The 27,529-nt window shown below is 41.0% G+C and overlaps 1 protein-coding gene across 1 annotated transcript in view; it reads right to left on the reverse strand.

The window, feature by feature from the left end:
• LOC5567609 (neurexin-1) overlaps window positions 1-27,529 on the reverse strand; it is a 571,360-nt gene that overhangs the window by 23,851 nt on the left and 519,980 nt on the right. The window contains 1 exon segment of the mRNA XM_021857706.1: window positions 2,301-2,448. Within this exon segment, the coding sequence (XP_021713398.1) occupies window positions 2,301-2,448 (148 nt within the window).

Consider the following 27,529-nt stretch of genomic DNA (forward strand, 5'->3'; position numbering starts at 1 on the left):
TCAGAACCTATCGTGGCGCTAACATGGACTCTGACCACTATCTGGTGATGGTTAAACTGCTCCCAAAACTGTCAGTCGCTAACAACGTACGGTACCGACGGCCGCCCCGGTATGGCCTAGAGCGGCTTTAGCAATCTGATGTCTCAGCTGCATACGCGCAGCATCTCGAGGCTGCCTTACCGGAAGAGGGTGAGCTAGATGAAGCCCCTCTTGAGGACTGCAGGAGAACAGTGGAAGCTGTCGTCACCAAAGCAGCTGAAAGCAACATCAGGTACGTGTGAAGGATTCGATGGAACGATTGGTTCGACGATGAATGCAGGCAGATCCTGGAGGAGAGGAATGCAGCGCGGGCGGTCATGCTGCAGCAATGGGACCCGGCAGAACGTGGAACGTTATTGACGGAAACGGCAACAGCAGACCCGCCATGAGAAAAAAACGCCGCCTGGAGGAGACGGAGTGCGAGGAGATGGAACAGCTGTGCCGATTTCAAGAAATACGTAAGTTTTATCAGAAGCTCAACGCATCCCGCAACGGCTTCGTGCCGCGAGCCGAGATGAGCATGGATAAGGATGGGAGCATTTTGACGGATGAGCGCGAGGTAATCGAAGGTGTAAGCAGCACTTCGACGAACACCTGAATGGCGCTGAGAGTACAGGCAGTCAAAGTCGGTACAACGGAGGAAATGCCTTCGTCAGCACTGCGGGCGATGGAAACCAACCAGCCCCCACTTTGAGGGAGGTTAAGGATACCATTCACCTGCTCAAGAACAATAAAACTGCTGGTAAGAATGGTATCGGAGCTGAACTCATAAGGATGGGCCCGGAGAGGCTGGCCATTTGTCTGCACCGGCTGATAGGCACAATCTGGGAAACAGAACAGCTTCCTGAGGAGTGGAAGGAAGGGGTAATATGCCCTATCTACAAGCGACAAGTTAGATTGTGAGAACTTTCGAGCGATCACCATTCCAAATGCGGCCTACAAAATATTGTCCTAGATCATCTTTCGTCGTCTGTCACCTATAGTAAACGAGTTCGTGGGAAGTTATCAAGCCGGCTTCGTTGACGGCCAATCAACGGCCAGATCTTTACTGTACAGCAAATCCTCCAAAAATGTCGAGAACACCAGGTCCCAAAGTATCAACTTTTCATCGATTTCAAAGCTGCACACGATAGTATCGACCGCGTAGAGCTATGGAAATATATGCTAGCTGGTGGGGCCGAGCGCGACCGGGCTCGCCTAGGTAGCACTGTTACGATAGACGGGTATACGTTTGAGGTGGTCGACGAGTTCGTCTACATTGGATACTTGCTGACGGCTGGCAATAACGTTAGCCGTGAAATACGTAGGCGCATCATCAGTGGAAGTCGTGCCTACCATAGCCTCCACAAGAAGCTGCGGTCAAAGAAGATTCACACCAGCACCAAATGTTCCTTGGCTTTACGGACGATATCGACCTGATTGGAATCGATCGCAGATCAGTGGAGGAGGCCTTTGTGCCTATGAAAAGGGATAGACCATCATTTGTACCATAACGAAGTACATGGTTGCAAGTAGAGATAGAAATAGAATTAGTTGTGTTGGTGCAGAGGTAGTGTTTGATAGTGATGTGCTTGAAGTTGTTCAATAATTTGTTTTCCTTTGAACGTGTTACGGCTGCGAATAGGGCCTTTTGTGGGCTACGTTACCAGCTTAGGTCCCGCAACTTGCAAACGGAAAAAAATTCGCCCGGTACGAAGCGTGGGCGTTAAAAGTGGCAAACCGGACAGCCTTCAGTGTTTTCGAGCGTGCGTTCGAGTGCTGCGGGCAATATTCGGTGGGAAACTTGAAAATGGTGTGTGGCACAGACGCATGAATCACGAGTTATATCAAGTGTACAAAGATGCGAATATTATTAAGCGTGTGAAATACGATAGACTTCAGTGGGCGGAAGACGACGTATACCCTGGGTGTACGCAGTGAAAGAAGACCTGGCGACCCTAAACGTTCAAAGCAACTATGGCCCAAGACCGACGAAGATGGAACTCTACAATATGCCCGGCAATGACGCTACGTTGTAGCCATCAAGGTTCACACAAGTATTCACCACTCATTTTAGTTGAGATTCTGAATGGTGTTCAATTTGTTCAATACGGTTTTGTTAGATATTTGAACTAATATAATATCTGTTCTCTGGGACATTCCAGATATGTAACCTGACAAATCGTAATCATAAAACTCTTGGCCTCAATTTGATCTATCTATATTCATTTTGCAGAAAACATGTACCGTTACTTATGACAATCAAACAACAGACTACTCACCGGTGCCCATTGTAGACGAAGCCCTGCAGCTGCCCGACAAAGTTCGGCATGGCGGCCGTCATCTGGATCTCCTCCTCGGCGTGGAACAGTCCGCCCAGGTGCAGTGATTTCACCTCCAAGGTGCTGTGCCGTCCGAGGATTGCTTCCGCTAGATTTTTTTTTGCGTTTGTGGTTGCCATTGTATTCGTTACGATATCATTTGGAGGCGTGTTCAAAAGTGATATGGATGTTTGTTTGTGTGTGTATGGAGCGAGGTGCGTTCAGTACGACGAGTTTTTGGTTAGTTTTTTCAATGTTATTGTTAGAATGGTGAATATGGGAGACACGTGTCATTTTCGATTTCGTCGACGATCGTTTCGATGTGGGAAAGGAAATCACAATGTGAAAGTGGTATAAAATGGACATAGAAAGAGACACACAGAGAAAAATGGGAGAGATAAGAAGAAGAGAAAGAAGAGGACACATTCTCGTAAAAACGATGAACTGTTTCGTTTGTCCTCTCTGGTTACTGAGAGAAAGTTTGGCTTATAATACAGGTAAAAGAAAAACAAAACTTGCATAATGCATATCATATGGGTATATCACTAAAAGGCAATCTTGTGAAACTTGCTCGGGGTACAAGGCTGTTTTTGTTTGATTTGAAATGCTTTTGTTTGATTTGATTTTGACAGGGGTGGTGGTGGTGGGTAATGAGGCCGAGGAAAAGTTCCGACTGGGAGTGGTGGTGAGTTTGACTGTTTGTGGGGAAATGGGTAGAGTGTGTCACGGGTGACATTCGGTCTTACACACACACACACACAAAAGCTTTTTGTTTTTGTAGTGCTAACACAATCAAAGGTGTGCCGGGTTGGTTGGATGCCGAATTGTGAAAACAACTTCAAGGAATAAGGAACCAAAGGAAGGAATATCAAACAATAATCAGCCATAAAAAGCGGAAACTAATGTTTGCCTTGTGTGATTGCTTCGAAGGATGATGAATACAAATTGCCATACCATAACAATAATAATAAAATTGTGAAAGTGGTGTCGTCGGATGCTGTTTTGTTCAAACGTACGATCAGTGACAGCAGCAGTTGGTTCAGACAAAACGGTGCATATTTCAAAATCAGGTTATTAAACGTGAGAAAGGGGAGGGAATTTGGTGTTCAGTGCAGTGTTGAGTGCTTTTTTTGTAGCGCGTTGTGAATTTTTCTGGGTTTTGTGAGGGACTGGGTGGTGAGTTTTTGTAGGCGGTGCGTTATTTAGCTGGTTTTCATAAACAAACAACTTAACTCCATAGTGGGTGCTGTGCGTAAACAGATCTGGTTAAAAAAATCGATAGAACGATTATTCTGGACTAAAAAGAAGGTTGTGATGGTGAATATACGATAGAGGGAGGGACTTTATGCAAACAAGTCAATCGTGCTGTAGCAACAGTTTTAAAATTCCATTAGCGTAACTTGAGCTGTATCACAAACTTCATGTGATAATGTCAGTGGTGAATATGATTCGCCTATCTCGATGGGAATTTTCGTCGTAGGCATATAAGTCTCACAGCAGACTGAATCCCTAATGAACTGCATTATGGTGGATGGTAGATGCTTCGTCGACATTATCGACGTTAGGACCTAACATCGACTCTGAGTCGTATCCTAAATACCCTTTATAAACAGACGATCGCCTTGACATGACTTAGTAAAGCAGCCTGGTGTCAGGCATTGTGTACGCGTAAAATCTCCAGGCAGTGTTATCAGAGCATGGTAAGCTTGATTAAGCCTATTTTGTTGGCTGGTTGAGTACAGTTATTGCAGCCATTATCAGCCTAGTTGAGAGCAACGTTGGATATGTGAGACGGAGTCAATGGAGCGACTACCAAGCCTGCCAAGGTCAGATAGAGAAGAAGATAGCACAAAAGGAGAAGATCAACTCGTGAGAGGTTCAAGGGTGATGCTCTTGACGTTGGAACAAGCGATAAGACGACCTACGCCGTGTTTCTCAGGAGAGTGAGAGGGGATCGGGAGCTGAAAGTGGGGAGAATCAGGTGCACACAAAAAGGATAGATGTTCTTCAAAATCAAGAAGGTTCCGGCGATCAAGAGTTCAGCCTACTGGGAGCTCGTCGTGAAGTCGCTGGACAACGACTGTGGGAGCCTTCTCCCAAGAGGCGGTGAATGAATTCAGAGAACTAGACGAGATTACTACAGAATACGATGTGTGCATCGCAATGCAAACTAGAAGAAGCTCCGCAGTCATTCCGTCTGAGAAAAGTGTAATGGGACAGGCAAATAGCGACAATATGATTACCGTTCGAGGCTTCCAAAAAACTGGTAGAGACTGATAAGATCAAGGTGGGATTGTCGGTCTAACGTTGAAAGTGATTCCTTCGGGAAACGAAACAGATCGAGACATTGTATGGACTTCGGCCGTTAAGCGAGAAACTGGTAAAGGCCTGGATAACTCTGCTAGAAATATGGCAAAAAAGGACATTCAAAGGCTGCAACCGAGGTATATGCTATGTAAAGTGGAGGATGGTAACGACCATACAAAAGGTGGAGCAGTGCAATGATCGGTCGAACATCGGTAACTATCTAAGGAGACTTCAATACTTGAACCATGGAGTGGGGTGGCGAACTGGCCAACGGTAGAGGGAACTGTCTACTGGAATGTTGTGCAACGAGGGACTCTCTAGCCCATTTTGCAAAAACGGCCGGGAATCCATCATCGACGTGAAGTTCTGCAGCCCGTCACTGAACTGCAACGTGAACTGCTGAATCAACTAAGAGTATACTCATACTCATAGCGACATTGAAGTACTTACCAGGAAATCTGCACGGCATGGTTTACGAGAAATTGGGAACGAAAGTGGAGGACGAAAGACTTCGACAAGGATTGGACGTCAAGGTTGATGGAAAGGAGATACGTTCGAGATTGATACCGGTGCTCCTGTTTCCATCATGAACGTGGAGGATCAACAGAAATTTTTCGTCGGGAAGAAGCTACACGCACCATATATGGAGCTGGTAAGTTTCTGTAATACGAATATCGGTTTCGAAGGCATGCTGAATCTTGCCGTTGAATACTGAACCAAGTTTTCGAAAATTGACTCGACTCGAAAGTACTTACAGCTTGAAGTGGAGGAAGAAGATCGTGAGATAAGGGCCTCTAGCGACTGTCGAGATTGACGTACTGGATTGCTCAGTGAATTGCACTCGATACATTTCGGAATGACAATACTAAAGTCGCTGGCCCGTGGATACGTTTGATGGCAACGTGTTGATAGTCAGATTGAAGAGATCGGTGAGAAATTGCAGCCACTAAAACCAGCGAAACCGTTTGAACGAATTCACGTGGACTTCGCTGGGCCGTTCATGCAAAGTTATTTTATTGTGTTGGTAGACGCCTATACAAAGTGGCCTGTGGTGAAAATACTAAACAACATCACTACAGCGAGTACAATACAAGTCTGCCGAGAGTACTTTGCAACGTATGGGATTCCCTCGGTCATAGTGTCGGATCACAGAATCCTTCCGAGTTTACTTCCGACGCTTTTCAAGATTTTCTTTGGAAAAATGATGTTTACCACAAGATGTCAGTGCCATACCATCCATCTACAAACGGATTAGCGGAAAGGTTTATAGGGACTTTCAAGGCCAAACTCAAAAGTTTGAAGTATGATAAGTCGATATTGCATGCTGAACCCGAGCTAAGTCATGGGCTAAAGAATGCCTGGAGTAGGCTGCAGTGACTCCGATGAGGGACTACGAGGAAGCACCTCGAGAGTTGGAGGTCAAGATGCTGAGAACAAGGCTGGGCAGTTGCGGACGCTGGCTGATCGGAGGACGAGCTTGGAAGAGCATGGAGGGCGGTGCAGTTGACCAAGAGGTGAATGGTGTAGCTGACCAGAACAAGCTTGAGGCTAGCAAGAGTTCGGTATCAGAAGAAGCTTACAGGAAAGGAATACTTCGATGGTAGATGTGCGGTTCGGAGGTTGCGTAATGAGGAGGAGTGTTGGATAGTAGGTACATCACAAACCTGTAATGGAGATGTTTTGGGTAAGAATTGTAGAGGTAGCATTTTAAGTGAGTTGAGATGCTGACATAGTAGCAATATCAGTCAGTAGCCTGCGGTTGGTATAGATAAGCTATCTAGCTTTTATATCCAACAGATTATGGGCCCAAAAATGCCTGTGGACGCTGAGGCGACTTCGTGAGGGACCACGAGGAAGAACCTGGACGATAAAACAAAACCTGGGCTATGAGGCAGAATCTCGCTGGGAAGGTAGAGCCTGGACGGGAGGTAACTTGGATGCGATACCCAAGAGTTGGAGGCCAAAATGCTGAGAACGAGGTGTGGACGCTGGCTGATCGGAGGACGAGCCCGGAAGAGCTGGAGGAACTCGAAAGACAGGAGTAGCTTAGAGGGCGACGCGGTTGACCAAGAGGGCGGCGTGGTTGACAAAGAGGAGAATGATGCAGCTAGCCAGGAGAAACTCGAGGAGTTCGATCTCAGAAGGAGCTTAGAGGACAGGAAAACGGAGTGGATATAAGAATCGAAGGATGTGATCAATCTGGAGATAATAGTTTGGGTGAATTTTGGGCCTCGGGAATTTAGAGTTGATAGTGGAGTTGCACAGGAAAATGGTCGTCGGGGTTCCTGTGAACCGGAAGTTGCCCTCCAACGAAATGCAGGATTGACCTTGGAATCTGCACGGATAGCTTCGGGTAGTCATTCAATGCCGGGGAAATCTTCGTCAGATTAGGTTAAATTTACATGGTTGTCGAAGAACACCTGTTGTACTCAACAAGATACCAACAGAAAGGTTTTGACCTAATCGAAGGCTTTGTCGTAGAAACTAATCTTCAATATGGTCAAAGTTTTGAGATATTTCATATGTATCCCTATCAAGTCATATCACATATGCTACATGTTCCCAATAACATAATTTTCTACAGCGTACCTTTTTTAGAGCGTTTTAAAGAGGAATTACTGTATTAAAAATAGTAAAATTTAGACGTTGTTTACATGTCATCAACTATGTTTTAAGCACAGACAAACAGACGTAACATTGAACAGTTTTCCATCGACCACACAATTAACGGTGATTACAATGGGGATGTTGTAAACCTCTCAACCACATCGTTTTTCTTTGTGTTTGACGTTTTACACTAGCGTCTTCTACAGATATTGTTACATAAAACAACGTTTCATGCATCAGGCTGACGTATCGTTCTAGACTGAGAGAGAGGAGACAGCTCACTGACAGTTGGTATATTTTATTAACTTCTCTGACTTCTTTCTTTAATTCTTGGGTTGTGCACAACGGTCAGATGAACTTATGTCGGTCAACATCATATCCACTTCTTGTTGTTCAAAATGAAAAAGAATATAAATGCAAACCATGTTTCAAATTTTTAAAAATCGAAATTTTAATAACATCAACTTGAATTTTGACGGGTTTTCACGCTCTGTCCCTCGAATGTACGATTTTGCAGTAACAGTTGGTGACAGGTTTCCATTGACTTTTGGAAGCTCGCGATCTAAGCCAGCTGTATCCTCTCTCTTTGGTTCTAGCCGTTTGCACACTACACTGTTAAAATAATGAATATTACACGTCATGTAAGCTTAAGCTGTTATCTGTGATCTAAATATCCATGATATGCCACGCTCCAATTAAGTGCATTGTATGTCACAGAAGTTTACACGTTTCGTTTGAACTGTGTACCTAAAACGAAATAAAAACCTTCATGTTCCTTGCAGTTGCTCTAAATTTTATCGAGTACATGATGTAATAGATTGAAATCTAGAATGCTGTGAAATGTGTACTGCGATTTGTCAAACTTGGGTACCAATTGACCAATGCACGAGCTCACTATTTGACTTTTTAGCGGTGCCGTGTTATTTATGTGGCCATGGAAACCAGTGAACTCGGCACCGCTCAAACGTCAAATTAGTGAACTCGTGCATTGGTTCATTGCAGTACCAAGGGACGACTACTATGAATCAATGCACGAGTTCACTAATTTGACGATTGAGCGGTGCCGAATTCACTCGTTACCATGGTCACGTAAATAACACGGCACCGCTCAAACGTCAAATAGTGAATTCATGCATTGGTCCATGTCTTTGTTTCATCTTTGATACTACCGTCACAGACAAACAGACGTAACACTGGCGAAATTCCCATCGACCACACATTAAACGATCATTTCAAATTCGCTATGTTACAGATCTCACAAACAGAGGCGCGTGCATCGTTGTTCTTCGCGTTTGACTATCACACTACAGCCATCTGTCGGTCTTGTTGCACGCACCTTTTCGTACAATATGCTCACCAGATGATGATGGTGTAAACTGGGTGATGCATTAAAAACAATTGCTCTATGTGTTACGTCTGTTTGTCTGTGCTACCGCCATCTGGTGACCAACTTCAATGTTACTCACGACCAAGTTTTCGATCGTTATTCTATGTGCTGCGCCTGCTTGTCCATTCTAATATCAAATTAGGTATAGTTTGTATCAACGTGTTGCCACGGTAACTGGTTGCTACGACACACGGATTGAACATTGTTTGACAGAATAACAATTAGGAAATTAGGGAATAACGGGGCACTACGAGAGGTGAGGGTCAAACTACACGGGAAAAAATTCTGTGGTAATAATTACTATTGTAGCTGACTACGCCCATTCTTGAAACTACCATGGAATTTTAGACCAATTTACTATGTTTACGGTACATCCCACCATATTACTGGTACATTCGACAGAAATAATTTACAACAATCTGATTTCGACTACAAACATGGTAAAATCAAGCGCGTTGCTGGTCTGCTGAAAATTGCCGGTGCGAGCGCTTAAGTTAACCCCCTAAAATAGTAGTTCTTACCGCACAATTTTTTTGCGTGTAGCTGTACAGTGTTGTGGAATTAGCGCATTGACAAAACACATCGGACAGTATAGGTGCCACACTGAAGGGGAGGGAGGGATACGTGGGTAACAGCAGCAGCAGGGGTCGTTCGATTTGGAATTTAGAGTTTCGAATAAAAAGCGTGATGGCAGTTCCAATATTTGGCTGCTGTTTTCCTTCGTCATATTTCCGCAGGTTTACTATCGGCAGTGAATGGGTGGTGGGTGTTTGGTTCGAAATTTTCAGTGAATGCGTGGAATTGGTTGGTTTGATCTTTTTTTGCTTATCATATGGTTGCTGGTTAATAATTCGCATGCAGTTTATTTTCCGGTTCGATATAATATAATTTTGGGCATGCCGAGTAAAGCCACAGGCTATTCCAATATTGTACAAACTAACAAAAGTGAAAATACCAAACGATATAGCACAATGGGCAATCTAAGAATGAAGAAAAAAAAAAAAGAAATGGAACAAACAATAACGGTGAAACTCTAGTTCATTCTGATTGGTATGTCAATGATCATAGCAAGCATGGCAAGAGATGTAATAAAAGGAAGAAAATGATGCTTGAATACAATAGAAACGGAAAACTTCATTGAAAAACTAGAACAGAAAATGGACGAATCCAACTAACCAAAAACGATTAATAAATACTTTTTTTTTGTTTCAAATTGTGGTGCAAATAAATTAGCGCCCTGACGTTCGAGTTTTGGTTGTAATATTTTTTGGTTATTTTACCGATTTTGACAAGAAACTTTTCCGATCATTATGTTAACCTTTTACGATCGCCTCGTTTTGCCGAGGGGTACACCGCGGCCTGATAGGGTTTTTCGAATCATAAACCGATTTTTTTTTCCGTTGGAGCCAATATTTTGTTTTGTTTTGAATTTTTGTTTTTCGCTTCGCTATTTGCAGTCTGGCCCTGACCGGAAGGGGTTTCGAGTGGATGTTGGTTTGTCTGTTGGATGTTGTTGTTGCTGCTTGCCAATCGGATGTATTGGTTATTAAATGCGATAAATTTCGCATCGCGCCGTCCGTCGTTGGGGATTGTGTTTTTTTATGCCGCTTTTTGTTGTATGGGGAGGTAGGTTTATCTCAAAACTGTAAATTTTTATTGGCTGCGGGATATTGCGGTTCAAGGTGTAGGGGGTATCACATGAGGAAGGGCAAGGGGTTTAGAAATGGGAAATGATAGATGATGGCATTTCAATGGTGTTTACGTGGGTTCAAGTTATAATAAATGAAATCGGTTGAATTTCAATTTTCTAGATGGCTTAATATGGTTGTTTTTCTGTACAAGGAATAACGGTGATGATAGAACGAATGAATTCCACAGCAAATGAACAAAACAATTTTGGGCTAGCAACGATTAGGGATAAATATTACGCGTCGAATATGGCGACCGTAACAAAATATGTAGCGCAACAACTGACATGGCGACCGTTACAAAACAAGTAATAAAACAATTCATATGGCGATCGTAGCAATATACGTAATGCAACAATTGATCTCATTTGATAGGGGGCGCCATGTTATGCTATTTCTATTTGTTTCCAGTACAGTCCACTTTGAACTTAGCTCAAATCTAATCAGACATGATAAGCAGTGTTATAATCGTCTTTCTAATTTTGTTTGTAACGGTCGCCATGTATGATCAACTGCTCTCGTACAACAAAGTTGCAACCCTCAGTTAACATCCAACAGAAGTCGCCCATAGTTATTTCACTTTTCAATTTGCTGTGGAATATCGACATAATGATTGAACCGGCTATGAATGCTATGAACTATGAATTGGTGCGCACGATTCTAGGCAGGTGAAAGGTGAATATATGTACATATGTTCACACGTTAATTTCACTGACAAACGGGCTTTGAAGTATGATGAAGCTGTTGCCGTCGAGGGATGAATCGAAATGGAATTTTAATTCGTAAAATAAAGCCCAACTTCACCCTCCCGACTCGTACATTCTGCTTTGCTGGTAATTGATTGCGTTTTCTCGATGGCGCACAACGCGAATGATGATAAAAATGCGACTCGAAGTGTGTGTGCATGTGGAGAAACATATTTTAATTCCAATACATAAATTATGGGGTGACGGAAAACACGTGGCTTGGATCCGAACGCGGGATAACGATGATGAAAGGTGGATGCCGATGGCAGATATTTCATAGTGAAGGCCAGAGGTCACGGTTAAAATGAGTTGCACAAATGTCCACCTATTTATAGACGCAGTAATTATGACTGTTTGACACAGGGAAAAATAATTAACGGTTGACTCGGCTGGTGCAGGATGGAGCGATATTGAAATTTTAATTTCCTGTAGTAAATCCAAATGAAGATAATTAATTGTATCGGTGCCCTTGTATTTGTACTATGTTTCAAATTGAAAGGATACGTGATAATGTGTTGCATGTGCGGGATCATTTGTTCTGATCCGTGTTTGCTTCGGTGCACTTTACATCCTGCAGTCGAGCAATCATATTAACGCAAATTTGTTTTTTCCACATTCCGTTGGTTTATTGTGAACATGAACACCGGGTATAACCTAGTAGTAGGTGTTCTACGCCCTCAGAGTAATTTGAGCCTTTAATCAGAAAATACTTTTATTAATACAGTGTATTCTAACTGCTCAAAATTAGAAATCTATGACATCCTGATTGAAGGACGACAACAAGACTAACAACTGGTGATTCGGGTCGTTAAACCACGACAAACGATCACTTAAAACTTCTCATGTTATGTGCCTCACAAACAGAGGCGCGCGTTTCGTTTTCCTTTGTGGTTGACGTTTCACATAAGCGCTTTCTACAGGACTTTTTCTGTGGTAAACTGTGCCAAACTGTTCGTCTTCATCTTGAGATAAAGATCGTGCATGTCAGGAATTATATCAAGATGACAGTAATAGGAAGATGTAGTGGAAATTTTCTATGAAAAAAACTGTCTCGTGAGAAACTTTTTCGATAATTCTTGAAATCTAGCTAAGAATTTGGCTTCTGCCAAAAATGAAGACTGCAAGGCCAAGAATCTTGTCTGTATGTCGTGTGAAACGTCTTGAGTTTTTTTTAAGGATTTTTCCAAGTATTTGTATATAAATTTAACTAGTGGGAACTCCAAGAAATTTTGCATAGGTTTTCGAAGAATTTTCTTTAGGTATTTCCTCTTGAACTCATCCAGGATTTTAAATCAGAATTTCTCAAACAATGATTTTTTTTTAAATAATTACTCACTTTTCCCTAGAATCCAAGCATTCTTTTCTGTTGCTGTTGAAAAAAATCACTTAAAATTTGATGTTACAGGTTGCATAACTCATCAAAACCTTGTTCAGCGATATTTCTGAGAAACCCTACAAGAAGTCTCCAAAATATTCCAACAGAATATTTTTTTTTCATGATATATACAGTGCTTCTTGATGTTTTACTTAAAAAGAGATTTTCTTCTGGAGATTTTTTTATGTTGATTTTGAGCCTTTTACAAAAACATCAATCAATGTTTATAAAACCACATAATCGTATTCAAGGATTCCTCCAGGAATAACAAGAGTAATTTCTCCAGTGTTTGTTTGAGGGTTACATGGATAGATTCCTCTAAGTATATTTTCGGGAATTTCTCCAGAGAATTCGTCAGTTTTACAGATTGCTTTAGGATTTCCTTAAAAAATCTTTGAATGGTATATACTGGAATTTCTTCATGAACTCTTACAGAGATTTTTCTTGATTAATCTTCAAGCCGCAGATTGCTACCAACTATTTATTTAGGAACTCCTTCAGATCTCCAGGAATTCATTTGGTGATTTTTTTTTACATACTTAGCATTAACAATATTTTTTTCTGGGATTCATTCAATAATATCTCCAAAGATTTTTCCTCAAATTACCTTCATGACATTTTTGGCAAAACATCCATAGGTTTAATCGGAAATTTTTTCTGTAATATTTTTGAGCATCTCTTCAACCATTCTCCCAAGGATTCTTCCAGATAAAACTGTAGTAAAGGAATCTTAAACAGTATGCCTTCAATTCTTAATTATAAATTTGGACATACTATTTTTTTACGATATATATTTTTAAAGGGGTTTTCAAAAATCTCTTCAGACTTTTCGCGTTCAGATGTCAAAAATTCTCCCAAAGATGGAAAAAAATCACACCAAACAAATCATTTTTGACTTTTGGTCTTTCGACCTCTTGCCCATAAACCTCTTGAAGGGATTCCTTGAGATATTTTGGACGAATGTATTCATAAGTATGTATTCCTGCAGACATCCCTACAAAACTATCACTGTGTAGCGCACACTGGGGCAGATCGATGTTTCCGACGGCCAAAACCTCTAGTACTCTAGATAAGCATAAGCACTTCATAGGTTATCCAGGATTTGTAAAACACTGTTTTTGGACTGATTTTACTAAAAGTATCAATATAACAAAAAAAGGGTAGTATATCGCGTAAATTTATTTTGTTATTGTTAAGCTTTGAATAGGGTAAAATCACCGGTTTTGGCCAGCCTAAGAGAAAATGTTAATAAAAGTTATATGGAAAGCCCTATTTATACTACAAATATGTCAACTCCAAGCTATCAATCCCTATTATGTATGTAAAGTATTGGAACTGAGCTTAAACCCGTTTTTCGCTTTGAAAATCTCGTTGATCAATATAGGCCGCCAGTTTCGGCCATAGATTTGGTTTCGATTCCTAAATTGGCTAATCACATTGATTTCTTACTAGAGTGGCCAAATTAGGTGTATGGGAGTTAAAATTATAAGGAAAATGAATTGTTTTTCCTCTGTTTTGAATCAATTCGGACGAGTAAAAGAATGTATCTCTATCATTTGAATGTGATCTACTGAACACAAAAGGTTTCATGCGGATTGGCTACGCTAAACGGTGTATAATCCACTATGGCTACAACTGGCGTATGGCCAAAACTGGTGCTTCTACCCTACTTGAAAACAAAACATTTTTAACATATTTATGGCGCGAAAATATTTTTAACATTTTTATTATACAACTGATCTAGATCAGTTTTGACACATCTAAATTAAATCCGAAGGAGGCAAAATGTAGAACAAATTATTCCAAAATACTTTATCGAAGCCACCCAACCTCTAGGACCTCTAGGGTACTAGAGGTTTTGGCCGTCGGAAACAGCAATCTGCTCCAGTGTGTGGCGTAAGTGCTGTAAATTTCACAACAATTTGTCAATTTAATCCAATTGCAAAGTATATGTAAAGTAGAGGAAGATCCCCTAGTACCGGACATCTAAGCCGTTATATTCTAAACTTCAAAATAATAGGGTCTACGCAATCTGGTTTTCACTAAATATGATCAATTTGGTTTCATTCATAGATTTGTAATCAATACGAATTTCGGCTCTGCATTTTGACGATATATTTTAGTTCCAAATTTATCAAGCTTGGAAGGTGGTATTATTAAAATTTAGGGTGGTCCACATTTTCATAGAAATGTAGTTTTGTTAAAGTTTAAGTTGTTTGTAGAAATTATAGTATACTTTGTAGAACAGTTGTAGACAATTTAATTTTAAGTAACTTTGCTATAGAGCTTTTTTCCTACAGTGACATAGGGTGATCCAAATTAGTTTTCTGGCTCTAGCGTTTTTAATTTAAATATCCCATCAAAATAGTCTATGAAACACTTTTGAAGCTTTGCAAAAGGGGATATTTTTATGAGTAAAGAAACTCGCTATCTCCTTCCGTTTGTGAGTTATTGTTGTTTTTCTTACAAAAACATGTCAATCAACGTTTTGAATATCTCTGTTTGGGGCACATATAAAAAATATCTTTTAACGGCACTAAAAAGACAAAATAAAATTGTATTACAGAAAAAAAATTACAGATGTGTTATAAAAAAAGACAATTTACACCGTCTTCAGCACGTAGGCTGCACAGACTGAACGATCACTAACATTAGGCAACGGACAACACGAAACACCCAGTAGCCCAGCGATGAATTTTTCGTTTGACGAAAAGTTTTCACCGACTGGAGCGGGAATCGAACCCACACCCCGTGGCACAATACGCCTAAACGATTGATGCCGCTAACCGCAAGGCCACGAAGCCCACTCACACTCACATTCCAATAAAATGGCTTCAATAACAAAGGATTTTAATCACAAAAACATTAATAACTTTTGAACTAAAATTGATATCAACAATCTTTCAACAATCAAAATTTGACGTTCTACAACTTTGCCCAAAAGTATATACCATTATTTTTGCAAATTGATTATACTTGCTATAGAAAGCTGATTATATAATTCATGTGATATTTTGGACTAGTTTTAGGTAAAAACCGAATCAAAGCTTACATATTTATAAACAATTTTGTAGAAGATCGCTTTTGTCTGAAATTTTATTTTCATGTTAGAAATGCAAAATAATGAAAAAAATACATACGATGAAAATCTCTAAAATTATTGCCCTATCTTTTCATTTGAATTTTCTCGTCAAACTAGTCTACGAACGACTTTTAGAATTTAAGAAAACATAAATTTACATGTAAAAAGATTGTTGATATTTATTTTAGTTCTAAAGTTATTAAAGCTTTTAAGATAAACATTCTTCGTTTTTCAAGCCATTTTATTGGAGTTGCAAAAATAAATTTGTCTTTTTAATGCCGTCAAAAGATATATTTTTATATTTGCCCCAAACAGAGATGTTCAGATTCAAAGTAGGCATGTTTTTGTGAGAAAAACAATAATAACTCACAAACGGAAGGAGATAGCGAGTTTCTTCACTCACCAAATTACGCATTTTTTAAAGCTCTAACAGTGTTTCAAAGACTACTTTGATGGGATGTTTAAATTGAAATCGCTAGAGCCAGATAACTAATTTTGTTTGGATCAACCTATGTCACCGTAGAAAAAAGGTCTAAATCGGTTAATTTAAGAGATACAAAAAATAATTGCTTGAAATTAAATGGTCTACAACTTTGCTGAAGGTTGTATACTATAATTTCTACAAATAAGAAAGTTAGTTTCACCATTTCTATGAAAATATGAACCACCCTAATTTTCAATAATACCAAACAAAGAGCCTAACACAAACAACTTTGTAGAAGACCGTTTTCGTCTAATGTTACATTCTGAAACTCAAAATGCATCTTTTCGCGTAAAACTGCTTTCTGGACCATAGTGCACTGCGACCATGCATTGATCTCTTGTGATACACAGGCCCGAATTTGAGGGGGTGTAATCGGGGGCAAATCGCCCGGGCAAGTGAAACACAAATACAGTATCGGACATATGAAATGCACCAAAGCCGTTTTCCCATACAAAAATGGTTAACTTCAGAGAGCTATATCTCCGCCGTTTCTCAACCGATTCTTTTCATTTTTTCTGTGACGAACTACAAATTACCGAAATTTTCGAAAATTATTGAATAAGATGTGTGAAAACTATTGATTCAAGAATTTTAGGTAAGTTTTTGTTCAAAAATACATGTTACACTGCGGAACACAAATAACCTGTTCGTGTGTCTCAAAGATCAAATTATCTCCAATAATTTTTAGAATGTTTAATCTTATGCCACTCACAGAAATTTACTAGTATGCCACAAATTTTCGCTACAGGTCGCCAAAGTTATAGAAGATCCTGATTTTATTGATGATTAAATACAATTTAAACTATGATTTTTTTAATTGTTTGGTTATTAAATCCATCGAGCTTGCAAAACAGGATCTAAACTTTAATGTTAGACATAATTTGATAGAAAATGCCTTATTTAATATAAATTTAATCGAATTTTCGATCATGCCTCCACACAAAATAAATTGTTTCTTTTAAATGCCAGTTACTATAGTTTTATAAATAATCAAAATGTACCTTTTTGTAGTATCGACAATATTACAAACTTCATTGATTCGCAATCATTAGCATCCAAAAACTCATATATGTTGTAAATTTATCACATAAACCTACATACAACTAAACTTGCATGCAAGTAGGTTGAAATCGATAAATAAATGCATTTTTAATAAATATTATATTAAAGCCAGGTAGTTTTCGAAAGAGGAAACAGATTCAGTGACATCAAATAAGGTGAATAGTTGTACTTAGAGAAAAAAAAAGCTCCGCTGTGTTATCGGTATAAGGTATTTCTCATTGAGTGGGGGTTTCAAATCTCGGCAAGGCGAGAATGTTTCTAGGTTGGAAATTTTCTCGACAAATGCAAATAAGTGTACATGTGGCAATGAAACCTCTCAGTTGATCTGTCAAGTGTTTTAACATTTGGCAGTAAAGCAGGCCTTCCCAGTTGGGATGTAATTATATGGAGAAAAATAGGAAAGCTCAGAAGAAAAAGGAGAAAAAGAAGAAATTGTTGAACTTGTCTTTACAAAAAAATAATGATTAGCTTAACACAATTTCGCGTTCGTCATTTATTAAAATATAACTAATCTTATAGTGAATAGTGCATTTTTGTGATAATCGTTTTAATATTCCATAATACATTTATTGACATCCTGACAAAAAGTAAAACTATAACTATTTATTGAGAATTTATCGCAAAATCACACTTTTTGATTGGATACTGCAATGCAATTCCATTACGAACCTTTACGAATGGACTATCGAAAGGTTCCTCACAACACCCAAATATCAATCCTATGCATGTCTTCTTCTTTATGGCATTACGTCCTCACTGGGACAGATCCTGCTTATCAGCTTAGTGTTCTTATGAGCACTTCCACAGTTATTAACTGTGTGCAATTTCTTTGGTATTAATTAAATTACTCTCAGGAAAAAAAACCCTTGGAACAGTTTTTTTTCGAACCGTACAAATCTTGAGGATATGGGCTTAAGACACGTTAAAAAAATGGAAATTGGTTGAGCCATCGCTGAGATAGAGCCGAAAATCTACTCAGATGTTTTTGATTCCGGGGCTCCGGGTAACTTTTTTTTAATCCCAAGGAACCTAGTGTTAATGAAGACTTAAAAGAAATATTCCACAACAGTAACTTGCTCAGTTGTTTAAGCTTGAAGTAAAATCACAAAATATCCTTATCAAAGCAATTCTATCATTTTTTTTCTTCCACGAATTTTGAAATATTTGAGCATGAGCATTGATGACCGTACAATTCGTAGTTTGTACTCCGTGATTGACCAGAATAATAAGCAATTTACAGGGAACCAGCTGATGCAGCTTGGGAGTAGCATATCATCTTCAATGTACATTTTCGAGGACTCTGAAATTAAATTAGTAACGTCGGGGAAGGGAAGGAATGCTAGTGTGACATCCATTGTTACTAAAGACCGAGTATACATCTGCATCTTCATGGTTGTCACTTCATGGATCTTTTGTGGTATACCCGTGTCATTTGTTTAGTGTGAGTCGTTGTACTCCATTACTATTGAGAAATAATGAAGTAGTCGTTTTTTTATACAAATATCATTCCATACCATTTTGCATAGAGCCTCTTTAGAGAAAGATACCACTATTTATACCTTTTGGAGAAAACAGTTTGACACCATTAAACTCTTGAAAGCGCGCCCCTTAATCAGGTTCGGCCACTAAGCTGGTTAAATGATACTGATTTTGACCGTCGTTTTTTGAAAACTGTGAACAGGCTTCATCGCATGAGACATTTAGATTCCTTGAAACAAGAAGCTTATTTAAGAAGTTAGGAGGTCTGCTACTCCACTGATTCGGTGGGTCTTAGTGGCTTGTTACTCTGTTTCTCTTCCGACCGTAACTTATAAGTATTCACAAGAACATATACAACAAGAGTACAATATGGTAGATCTTACCTCGTAACGCACCTCGAAAAAGTGATCTACCCGCGTAACGGGTATCAAGTTAGAGTTTTTGTTAGTGGGGAGGATTCAAAAGCTACACAATCTGGATTCAGTGATGGTAAGTGATGCGATTCATGTAACCTCTGTTTAAAAAATTATCTATCAATGCGTCGATATCCTAAACATGGAACTATTCAAAAGATTGAATCTCTAAATTTTATAAAACATGAATAAGCGCTGATGTCAACACATAGAGTGTCGAACCATCCATAGATTGTTCAACATGTTTGAGGCTATGGCTTCTAGTCTTAAATAAAACTCAAAAACGGATTTTCGCTTATATCCGACGTTTCGGACATATGTATTGTGCCTTTTTCGAGAAATTAGCTGTGTTCCGTTATACCCAGACAACCAAAATGCACGTATAACCAAATCACCTTTTGCTTTATGCGATGCTTATATGTGCAAAGTTTTACGTATAAGATGTCGCGAAAAGGCCTTATGCGTACAAAAGTGGAGGCGATTTACGTACATATTTTATATGATGAAACATAACATGCAATGCGAGTGTGTAGATTTTCTTGCGAATTGGTCTATACTCTTATGCGACTTTATTTATGATAACAAAGTTTATTTGACAGCTGCTACGGATTGATCCGACTTACTTTGTAAAACTATGCGGAACGAAACGAAATGTACATATGAACTCATAAAATAGCGTTTTATGCGAGGAAACTCATCGATCAAACGATTTCACTCACCATTTAGTGCGGGAGTGATGCAGTTTGTACAAATAAATGACTTTCGTCGTATACTGCTATGCGATTTCTGGTTGTCTGGGTATCGTTTGCCCACAGCACAGGCAACATTTGTCCAACAGCATAAAACGAATTCCCCGTTCGAGTCCTGTACGGGAGTAGAAATTCGAAAACGATCCGGGTCGCAGAACTGAAAACGCAGGCGCTAAAAAAGGCAGTCTTTGTTGAGCTGCCACGTCCTGTCCTAGACTGAAACTAATTTCAACATTTATCAACTAATGCGCTCTCGCCTTGGAATGGCCTCTCGTCAACTCGAAGCAATTTCACATAATTACAAAGGTAATTAAGGTAGAATATAAATTAAGAGTTATAATTTATTTCACTCAATACGATGCTGCATGGATTCATTTGTTTTTCTGGTCTTATCTTTCCAATCAACAGTGAGATGACAGTGTCATAGGCCAGGGGAAATGGTTCATCTAGAGTGAATTCATAGCAGAGAAAAAGTAGATTTTGTATGAAAGTTGACAGGAAAATGAATGACAAGTTCATCCACTTCTCCTGGCCTATTAGAATCCAGGGTCGTAAAAGTTTTTAGCTGAAGTTTATGGAAGGGCGCGTGCTGTCTGGAAACTAACGAGTTCAAAGTATGCAAAAGCTTTTCTTGCGTATTGCATTTTAAATGATTGGACAAAAAGTCCTTTGAAATTAATAGGCGTTGTAAAACTTAGAGTTTATTCATTTTCATTTAATGGACTATAATAACTCAAACTATCATTTGAGAATACAAGTATTGAGAAAGTACAATGACTTACACACTGGAATACCACGCAGAAAGATATTTGCATAAATTCTGTTTAGCACACGTTAAAGTACATAATAAAATCATTGTTACTCCGATTGACGGTACCCAAAGTAAGCGAATCACCCCCCGCAAATGGGAAGAAAATTAAAATTAATGGCCAACGCATGACGCCACGGCAGGTTTCCCGCGCAACTGCTCGTTTTTTTTTCCTGCAGCTTGGCACAGTTTTTCACGATTTATTGGAAAATTGGCAGCACCAGCATCCATATCTTCCGTCGTTATCCTTGCAACGAACCGGAAGGCGCGCAGCGCACCAGGCCCATAAAACGGTGTATGTGTTAATGGTTCTTGTAAACGGTATAAATTAAGGTGCTCCCATTTACGATTAACCTTCTCCCGGTGAGCAAAAACGGTCTGCCTCGGTGTGTATGTTTCCTTATTAATGCGAAATGAACGCGAATGCCAAAAGCCGTCGTTTGATGTCTCGCTCCGGTTACCAAACTTTTGCCTTGCGGTTACGTAATAATGAAGTCATTTTCTACTTTGGTGGTGCCCCTTGCCCGCTCTCGGGAAAGTTCCCGGGAAAATCTTGGGCGGGCAATGCCATTAGGGTGGCTCAATTTTTTTTTGAATTAATTGTTAGTATGTTTGAGATTTTTCTCAAATAGTTGGTAATTATATGTTTCCATCTTTCAATGCCGGAATTTGCTTCTGAAAATTTTTCAAAATTTTAGATAATTTCTCAAAGGACATAGAGACAGAATTAAATTGAGAAATTTTATTTTCAAAATTTTTGTTTCTCAATTGAGAAAACCGTTTTTTATTTTTTTTTTCAATCCTGCCATATAATTTTCATATCAGGATGGCGAGTACGTTGATATAGCCTTCTCCTCACGTTTTTATGACGGATCAAGGGTTTAAGATGATCGTCTATAATCACGGATTCGAATTTTACTTCACATTTAGGTATTACGATGCTCCTTGCTTAAACCAGGGTTGGGAAAAAATCTGAAACTCACTCTACAGTAGCCAAACAAAGCCAATCACAGTCAGCGAAGCCAGTGAAACTCACGCCCAGCGATGGGAAATGCCTTGAAAATTGCAAAATTCGTGCACCCAACAGAGGCTACTTGATGAGATTCACGTTTTTGAACTACTGTACTGGGAGAGCCACGTGATTTTCGCGAAAAGTCAAGCCTACTACTATTACCATTCCCAGCACTGGCTTAAACAATGAAGTTATTTAAAGTTTCGAGAGCATTGCCAATATCAAGTTTTGTTTGCAAAGAAATGTTAACATCAAGATTAGAATCAATGTATGTTCCATATGTAGTCCAGTCGGCTCGTAAATAATTGAAAGTGGAGCTGATAAGATTGAGAAACGCTTCATGGGATATTTGAAATGTAATAGGGAGATGATCAGAATCAAAATCAGCGTGAGTAATCGATTGGCTATAAATGTGACTAGGGTTCATTCAAATATTACGTAACGTAAAATTTGCCAGTTTTAGATCCCCTCCCTCCCCCACGTAAAAGCTGTTGTATGGAAAATTTTAAATTTTTGTATGGACTGTAACACTATGTAAGACCCCCTCCCTTCCCCTGTTGCATTACGTAATATTTGAAGGATCCCCTAGAGTCGATTAAGACCAAATCAAAGAAGAAAAAACAAGTAGTGCTATCAGGGTATTGAATTGAGCAATATCCTGAAGAGCACTCGTCAAATAAAATGCTAAAGCTGATTGATTGATTTGTCAAAGCAAATTGATAGATATAAAAGTTTATTTACCAAGATGGTTTTCAACAGAAACATCCAAAGTTTTAAAAGATTTGGTTTAAAATGACGAAAAATGATGTTTCATACACCTATGAATGATGATTGCAACTCCACAACTCCACCACATGCTTCATTCACCTGTTTCAAATCTCAATATATTTCTATAATTTTTGGAGTGAAAGTCGCTTATATGAATAACATTGATTTCAGCAAACAAATATTATGTTTTGAATTGATCGAAAATCTTAATCACCCTAGACTGCCAATGTTGGATGAAGAAGGCACGTGTTGGGTTGTTGCTGTCGGGAGAGCATCAAAAGCCAAATCAAAAAACCACTCTTTGTTGGGCGGCAAAGCATTTGGGGGGTGATCAGTGAAATGTCCCAGTGGTGCAGACCGAGAGGATCGGCAGTCCGTTGTGGGGTTTGTGAAACCGGCGTTCCTTTCAGTAAGCGCAGCAAATGATGAACCGTTATAAATTGCTGACTGACCACATTGTTAATGGGAGTTTTCTATGCGGTTGGGCCTGAAGTCGTTTGATCAGCTGGGCTGATGTATAATCAGTTTGGAAAACGCATTTTCCGTTGTATTTCGGTTTGGACTCGTGATTAACTGAATCTCAGAAAAGCTTGGTCAATTCAAAATGAAATAATTGAAATTATTAGACTTTTGATAATTTAGAATTTTCTCACCCCTAGAAAATTAAACAATGTAGCATCTTCCAGAACACACAGTTTCTCCATGAAATTAAAAAAAGTCCCTGATAATGAGTTGTGTTTGATCCTTCGACCTTGACGCTTGCTCCTGCGTGGGCCGGCGATGAGAGCAGGATCAAACATGTCGCGCGTCGGTCGAGTGAAAGTGAAAAAGTGGCGTGATCATTTAGTTGTGTTTGATCCTTCGACCTTGACGCTTGCTCCTGCGTGGGCCGGCGATGAGGGCAGGATCAAACATGTCGCGCGTCGGTCGAGTGAAAGTGAAAAAGTGGCGTGATCATTTAGTTGTGTTTGATCCTTCGACCTTGACGCTTGCTCCTACGGGGCCGGCGATGAGGGCAGGATCAAACATGTCGCGCATCGGTCGAGTGAAAGTGAAAAAGTGGCGTGATCATTTAGTTGTGTTTGATCCTTCGACCTTGACGCTTGCTCCTACGGGGCCGGCGATGAGGGCAGGATCAAACATGTCGCGCGTCGGTCGAGTGAAAGTGAAAAAGTGGCGTGATCATTTAGTAGTGTTTGATCCTTCGACCTTGACGCTTGCTCCTGCGTGGGCCGGCGATGAGGGCAGGATCAAACATGTCGCGCGTCGGTCGAGTGAAAGTGAAAAAGTGGCGTGATCGCTTAGTTGTGTTTGATTCTTCGACCTTGACGCTTGCTCCTACAGGGCCGGCGATGAGGGCAGGATCAAACATGTCGCGCATCGGTCGAGTGAAAGTGAAAAAGTGGCGTGATCATTTAGTTGTGTTTGATCCTTCGACCTTGACGCTTGCTCCTGCGTGGGCCGGCGATGAGGGCAGGATCAAACATGTCGCGCGTCGGTCGAGTGAAAGTGAAAAAGTGGTGTGATCGCTTAGTTGTGTTTGATCCTTCGACCTTGACGCTTGCTCCTGCGGGGGCCGGCGATGAGGGCAGGATCAAACATGTCGCGCATCGGTCGAGTAAAGTGAAAAAGTGCCGCGTTCGATAAGTTCTTTTTGATCTTTCGACGTTGACGCTTGCTCCTTGGCAGTGCGTCAAGAAAGCCCGAATAGTCGTCAGTTGTTTTCCCTCTCGGGTCGCGCGCCTATTTTCTCTGTGTGTTTTTATATAGCCGAGCAAACGAGTGAAGCTGAAAGTGGATTGTTGCTGCTCAAGGATGACGGATCAATTGGTGAGCTCGTTTCATGCTACTATATCTAATCTATAAAATATGTATGATTGCACCTTTAATTTTCAACAAACTATGAAAGGTTCGTCACTGTGAGTGTCGACATAAACTCTGATTCAAAAATTATTTACGTCCAATTTTTTTTTTCTCAAAACATCTTTTTCCTTTTACTTTTATTTTTGTAATTAGAAAAAAACTTTGAATGGTTCGACACTACGAGTGTAGATTTGCGAAAGGTTCACTTTATTCAACAAACTTTGATAAGTTCGTCACCTCAAGTGTCGGCATAATTTTTCCCTACATAGATATTGTTCACACCAAATGAAAATATTATATTTACATATAAGCATATTTATAGCTCACAAATAATTATTTATCATGGTCTAATCACTTATCAAAGTGAATCCTGTGACCCAACGATCCTTCCCATTAACAAACATCCCTCCCAGTAACCTTTGTGGAGATGCAGAGGCAAACACGGTCTCCAAATAGCAAAGGTTACACACTAACATTCCTTCCCCCAATCCCACCTGACTGCAAGGACGTGGCCGGCGCCGTTATTGACCATGTATAAAAAGAGGCACTGAATTAATGCACACTGAAGAAGATTATGGCCAATCCCAGCCGATCTTCTAGTTGATTCTTTGTGCATTTTCACTGACCTCGGTCAATCACGGAATAGCAACCATTGATATGTGTAGTCAGTCTAAGCTAAGCTAAGCTAAGCTAAGCTAAGAAATTAAAAAAAGTCCCTGATAAGAAAACTGCCTCCAAAAGAAGCTTTAAGGAGGAAGCTTTTCCAGCTTCCCGGAGGAAGCTTTTCCAGCTTCCCGGAGGAAGCTTTTCCAACTTCCCGGAGGAAGCTTTTCCAGCTTCCCGGAGGAAGATTTTCCAGCTTCCTGGAGGAAGCTTTTCCAGATTCCCGTAGGAAGCTTTTCCAGATTCCTTGGGGAAGCTTTTCCGGCTTCCTGGAGGAAGCTTTTCCAGCTTTCTGGAGGAAGCTTTCCAGCTTCCCGGAGAAAGCTTTTCCAGCTTACTGGAGAAGATTATCCAGCTTCGCGGAGAAAGCTTTTCCAGCTTCCTGGAGGAAGTTTTTCCAGCTCCCCGGAGGAAGCTTTTTCAGCTTGCCGTAGGAAGCTTTTCCAGCTTCCCGAAGGAAGCTTTTCCAGATTCCCGGAGGAAGCTTTTCCAGCTTACTGGAGGAAGATTATCCAGCTTCCTGGAGTGGAGGAAGCCTTTCCAGCTTCCCGGAGGAAGCTTTTCCAGCTTCCCGAAGGAACCTTTTCCAGCTTCCCGGAGGAAGCTTTTCCAGATTCCCGTAGGAAGCTTTTCCAGATTCCTTGGGGAAGCTTTTCCGGCTTCCTGGAGGAAGCTTTTCCAGCTTTCTGGAGGAAGCTTTCCAGCTTCCCGGAGGACGCTTTTCCAGCTTCCCGTAGGAATATTTTCCAGCTTCCCGGAGGAAGCTTTTCCAGCTTCCCGGAGGAAGCTTTTCCAGCTTCCCGGAGGAAGCTTTTCCAGATTCCTTGGGGAAGCTTTTCCAGATTCCTTGGGGAAGCTTTTCCGGCTTCCTGGAGGAAGCTTTTCCATCTTCCCGGTGGAAGCTTTTTCCAGCTTCCCGGAGGAAGCTTATCCAGCTTTGCGGAGGAAGCTTTTCCAGCTTCCTGGAGGAAGCTTTTCCAGCTTCCTGGAGGAAGCTTTTCCAGCTTCCTGGAGGAAGCTTTTCCAGCTTCCTGGAGGAAGCTTTTCCAGCTTCCCTTAGGAAGCTTTTCCAGCTTCCCAGAGGAAGATTTTGCAGCTTCCTGGAAGACGCTTTTCCAGATTCCCGTAGGAAGCTTTTCCAGATTCCTTGGGGAAGCTTTTCCGGCTTCCTGGAGGAAGCTTTCCAGCTTCTCGGAGGAAGCTTTCCAGCTTCCCGGAGAAAGCTTTTCCAGCTTACTGGAGGAAGATTATCCAGCTTCGCGGAGGAAGCTTTTCCAGCTTCACGGAGGAAGCTTTTCCAGCTTTCCTGGAGGAAGATTTTCCAGCTTCCTGGAGGAAGCTTTTCCAGCTCCCCGGAGCTTTTCCAGCTCCCCGGAGCTTTTCCAGCTCCCCGGAGCTTTTCCGGCTTCCCGAAGGAAGCTTTTCCAGTTTCCCGGAGGAAGCTTTTCCAGCTTCCTGGAGGAAGATTTTCCAGCTTCCCGGAGAAAGCTTTTCCAGCTTCCCGGAGGAAGCTTTTCCAGCTTGCCGTAGGAAGCTTTTCCAGCTTCCCAGAGGAAGATTTTGCAGCTTCCTGGAAGACGCTTTTCCAGATTCCCGTAGGAAGCTTTTCCAGATTCCTTGGGGAAGCTTTTCCGGCTTCCTGGAGGAAGCTTTCCAGCTTCTCGGAGGAAGCTTTCCAGCTTCCCGGAGAAAGCTTTTCCAGCTTACTGGAGGAAGATTATCCAGCTTCGCGGAGGAAGCTTTTCCAGCTTCACGGAGGAAGCTTTTCCAGCTTCCTGGAGGAAGATTTTCCAGCTTACTGGAGGAAGATTATCCAGCTTCCTGGAGGAAGCTTTTCCAGCTTCCCGAAGGAAGCTTTTCCAGTTTCCCGGAGGAAGGTTTTCCAGCTTCCTGGAGGAAGATTTTCCAGCTTCCCGGAGAAAGCTTTTCCAGCTTCCTGGAGGAAGCTTTTCCAGCTTGCCGTAGGAAGCTTTTCCAGCTTCCTGGAGGAAGCTTTCCAGCTTCCCGGAGGAAGCTTTTCCAGCTTACTGGAGGAAGATTATCCAGCTTCCTGGAGGAAGCTTTTCCAGCTTCCCGGAGAAAGCTTTTCCAGCTTCCTGGAGGAAGATTTTCCAGCTTCCTGGAAAAGGCTTTTCCAGCTCCCCGGAGGACGCTTTTTCAGCTTCTCGGAGGAAGATTTTCCAGCTTCCCGGAGGAAGCTTTTCCAGCTTGCCGTAGGAAGCTTTTCCAGCTTCCCGGAGGATGCTTTTCCAGCTTCCTGGAGGAATATTTTCCAGCTTTCCAGAGGAAGCTTTTCCAGATTCCTTGGGGAAGCTTTTCCGGCTTCCTGGAGGAAGCTTTTCCAGCTTCCTGTAGGAAGCATTTCCAGCTTGCCGTAGGAAGCTTTTCCATCTTCCCGGTGGAAGCTTTTCCAGCTTCCCGGAGGAAGCTTATCCAGCTTTGCGGAGGAAGCTTTTCCAGCCTCCTGGAGGAAGCTTTTCCAGCTTCCCTTAGGAAGCTTTTCCAGCTTCCCAGAGGAAGATTTTCCAGCTTCCTGGAAGACGCTTTTCCAGATTCCCATAGGAAGCTTTTCCAGATTCCTTGGGGAAGCTTTTCCGGCTTCCTGGAGGAAGCTTTCCAGCTTCTCGGAGGAAGCTTTCCAGCTTCCCGGAGAAAGCTTTTCCAGCTTACTGGAGGAAGATTATCCAGCTTCGCGGA

This window comes from Aedes aegypti, chromosome 1 (genome assembly GCF_002204515.2).
Source record: "Aedes aegypti strain LVP_AGWG chromosome 1, AaegL5.0 Primary Assembly, whole genome shotgun sequence".
In the NCBI taxonomy this organism is placed as follows: Eukaryota; Metazoa; Arthropoda; class Insecta; order Diptera; family Culicidae; genus Aedes; species Aedes aegypti.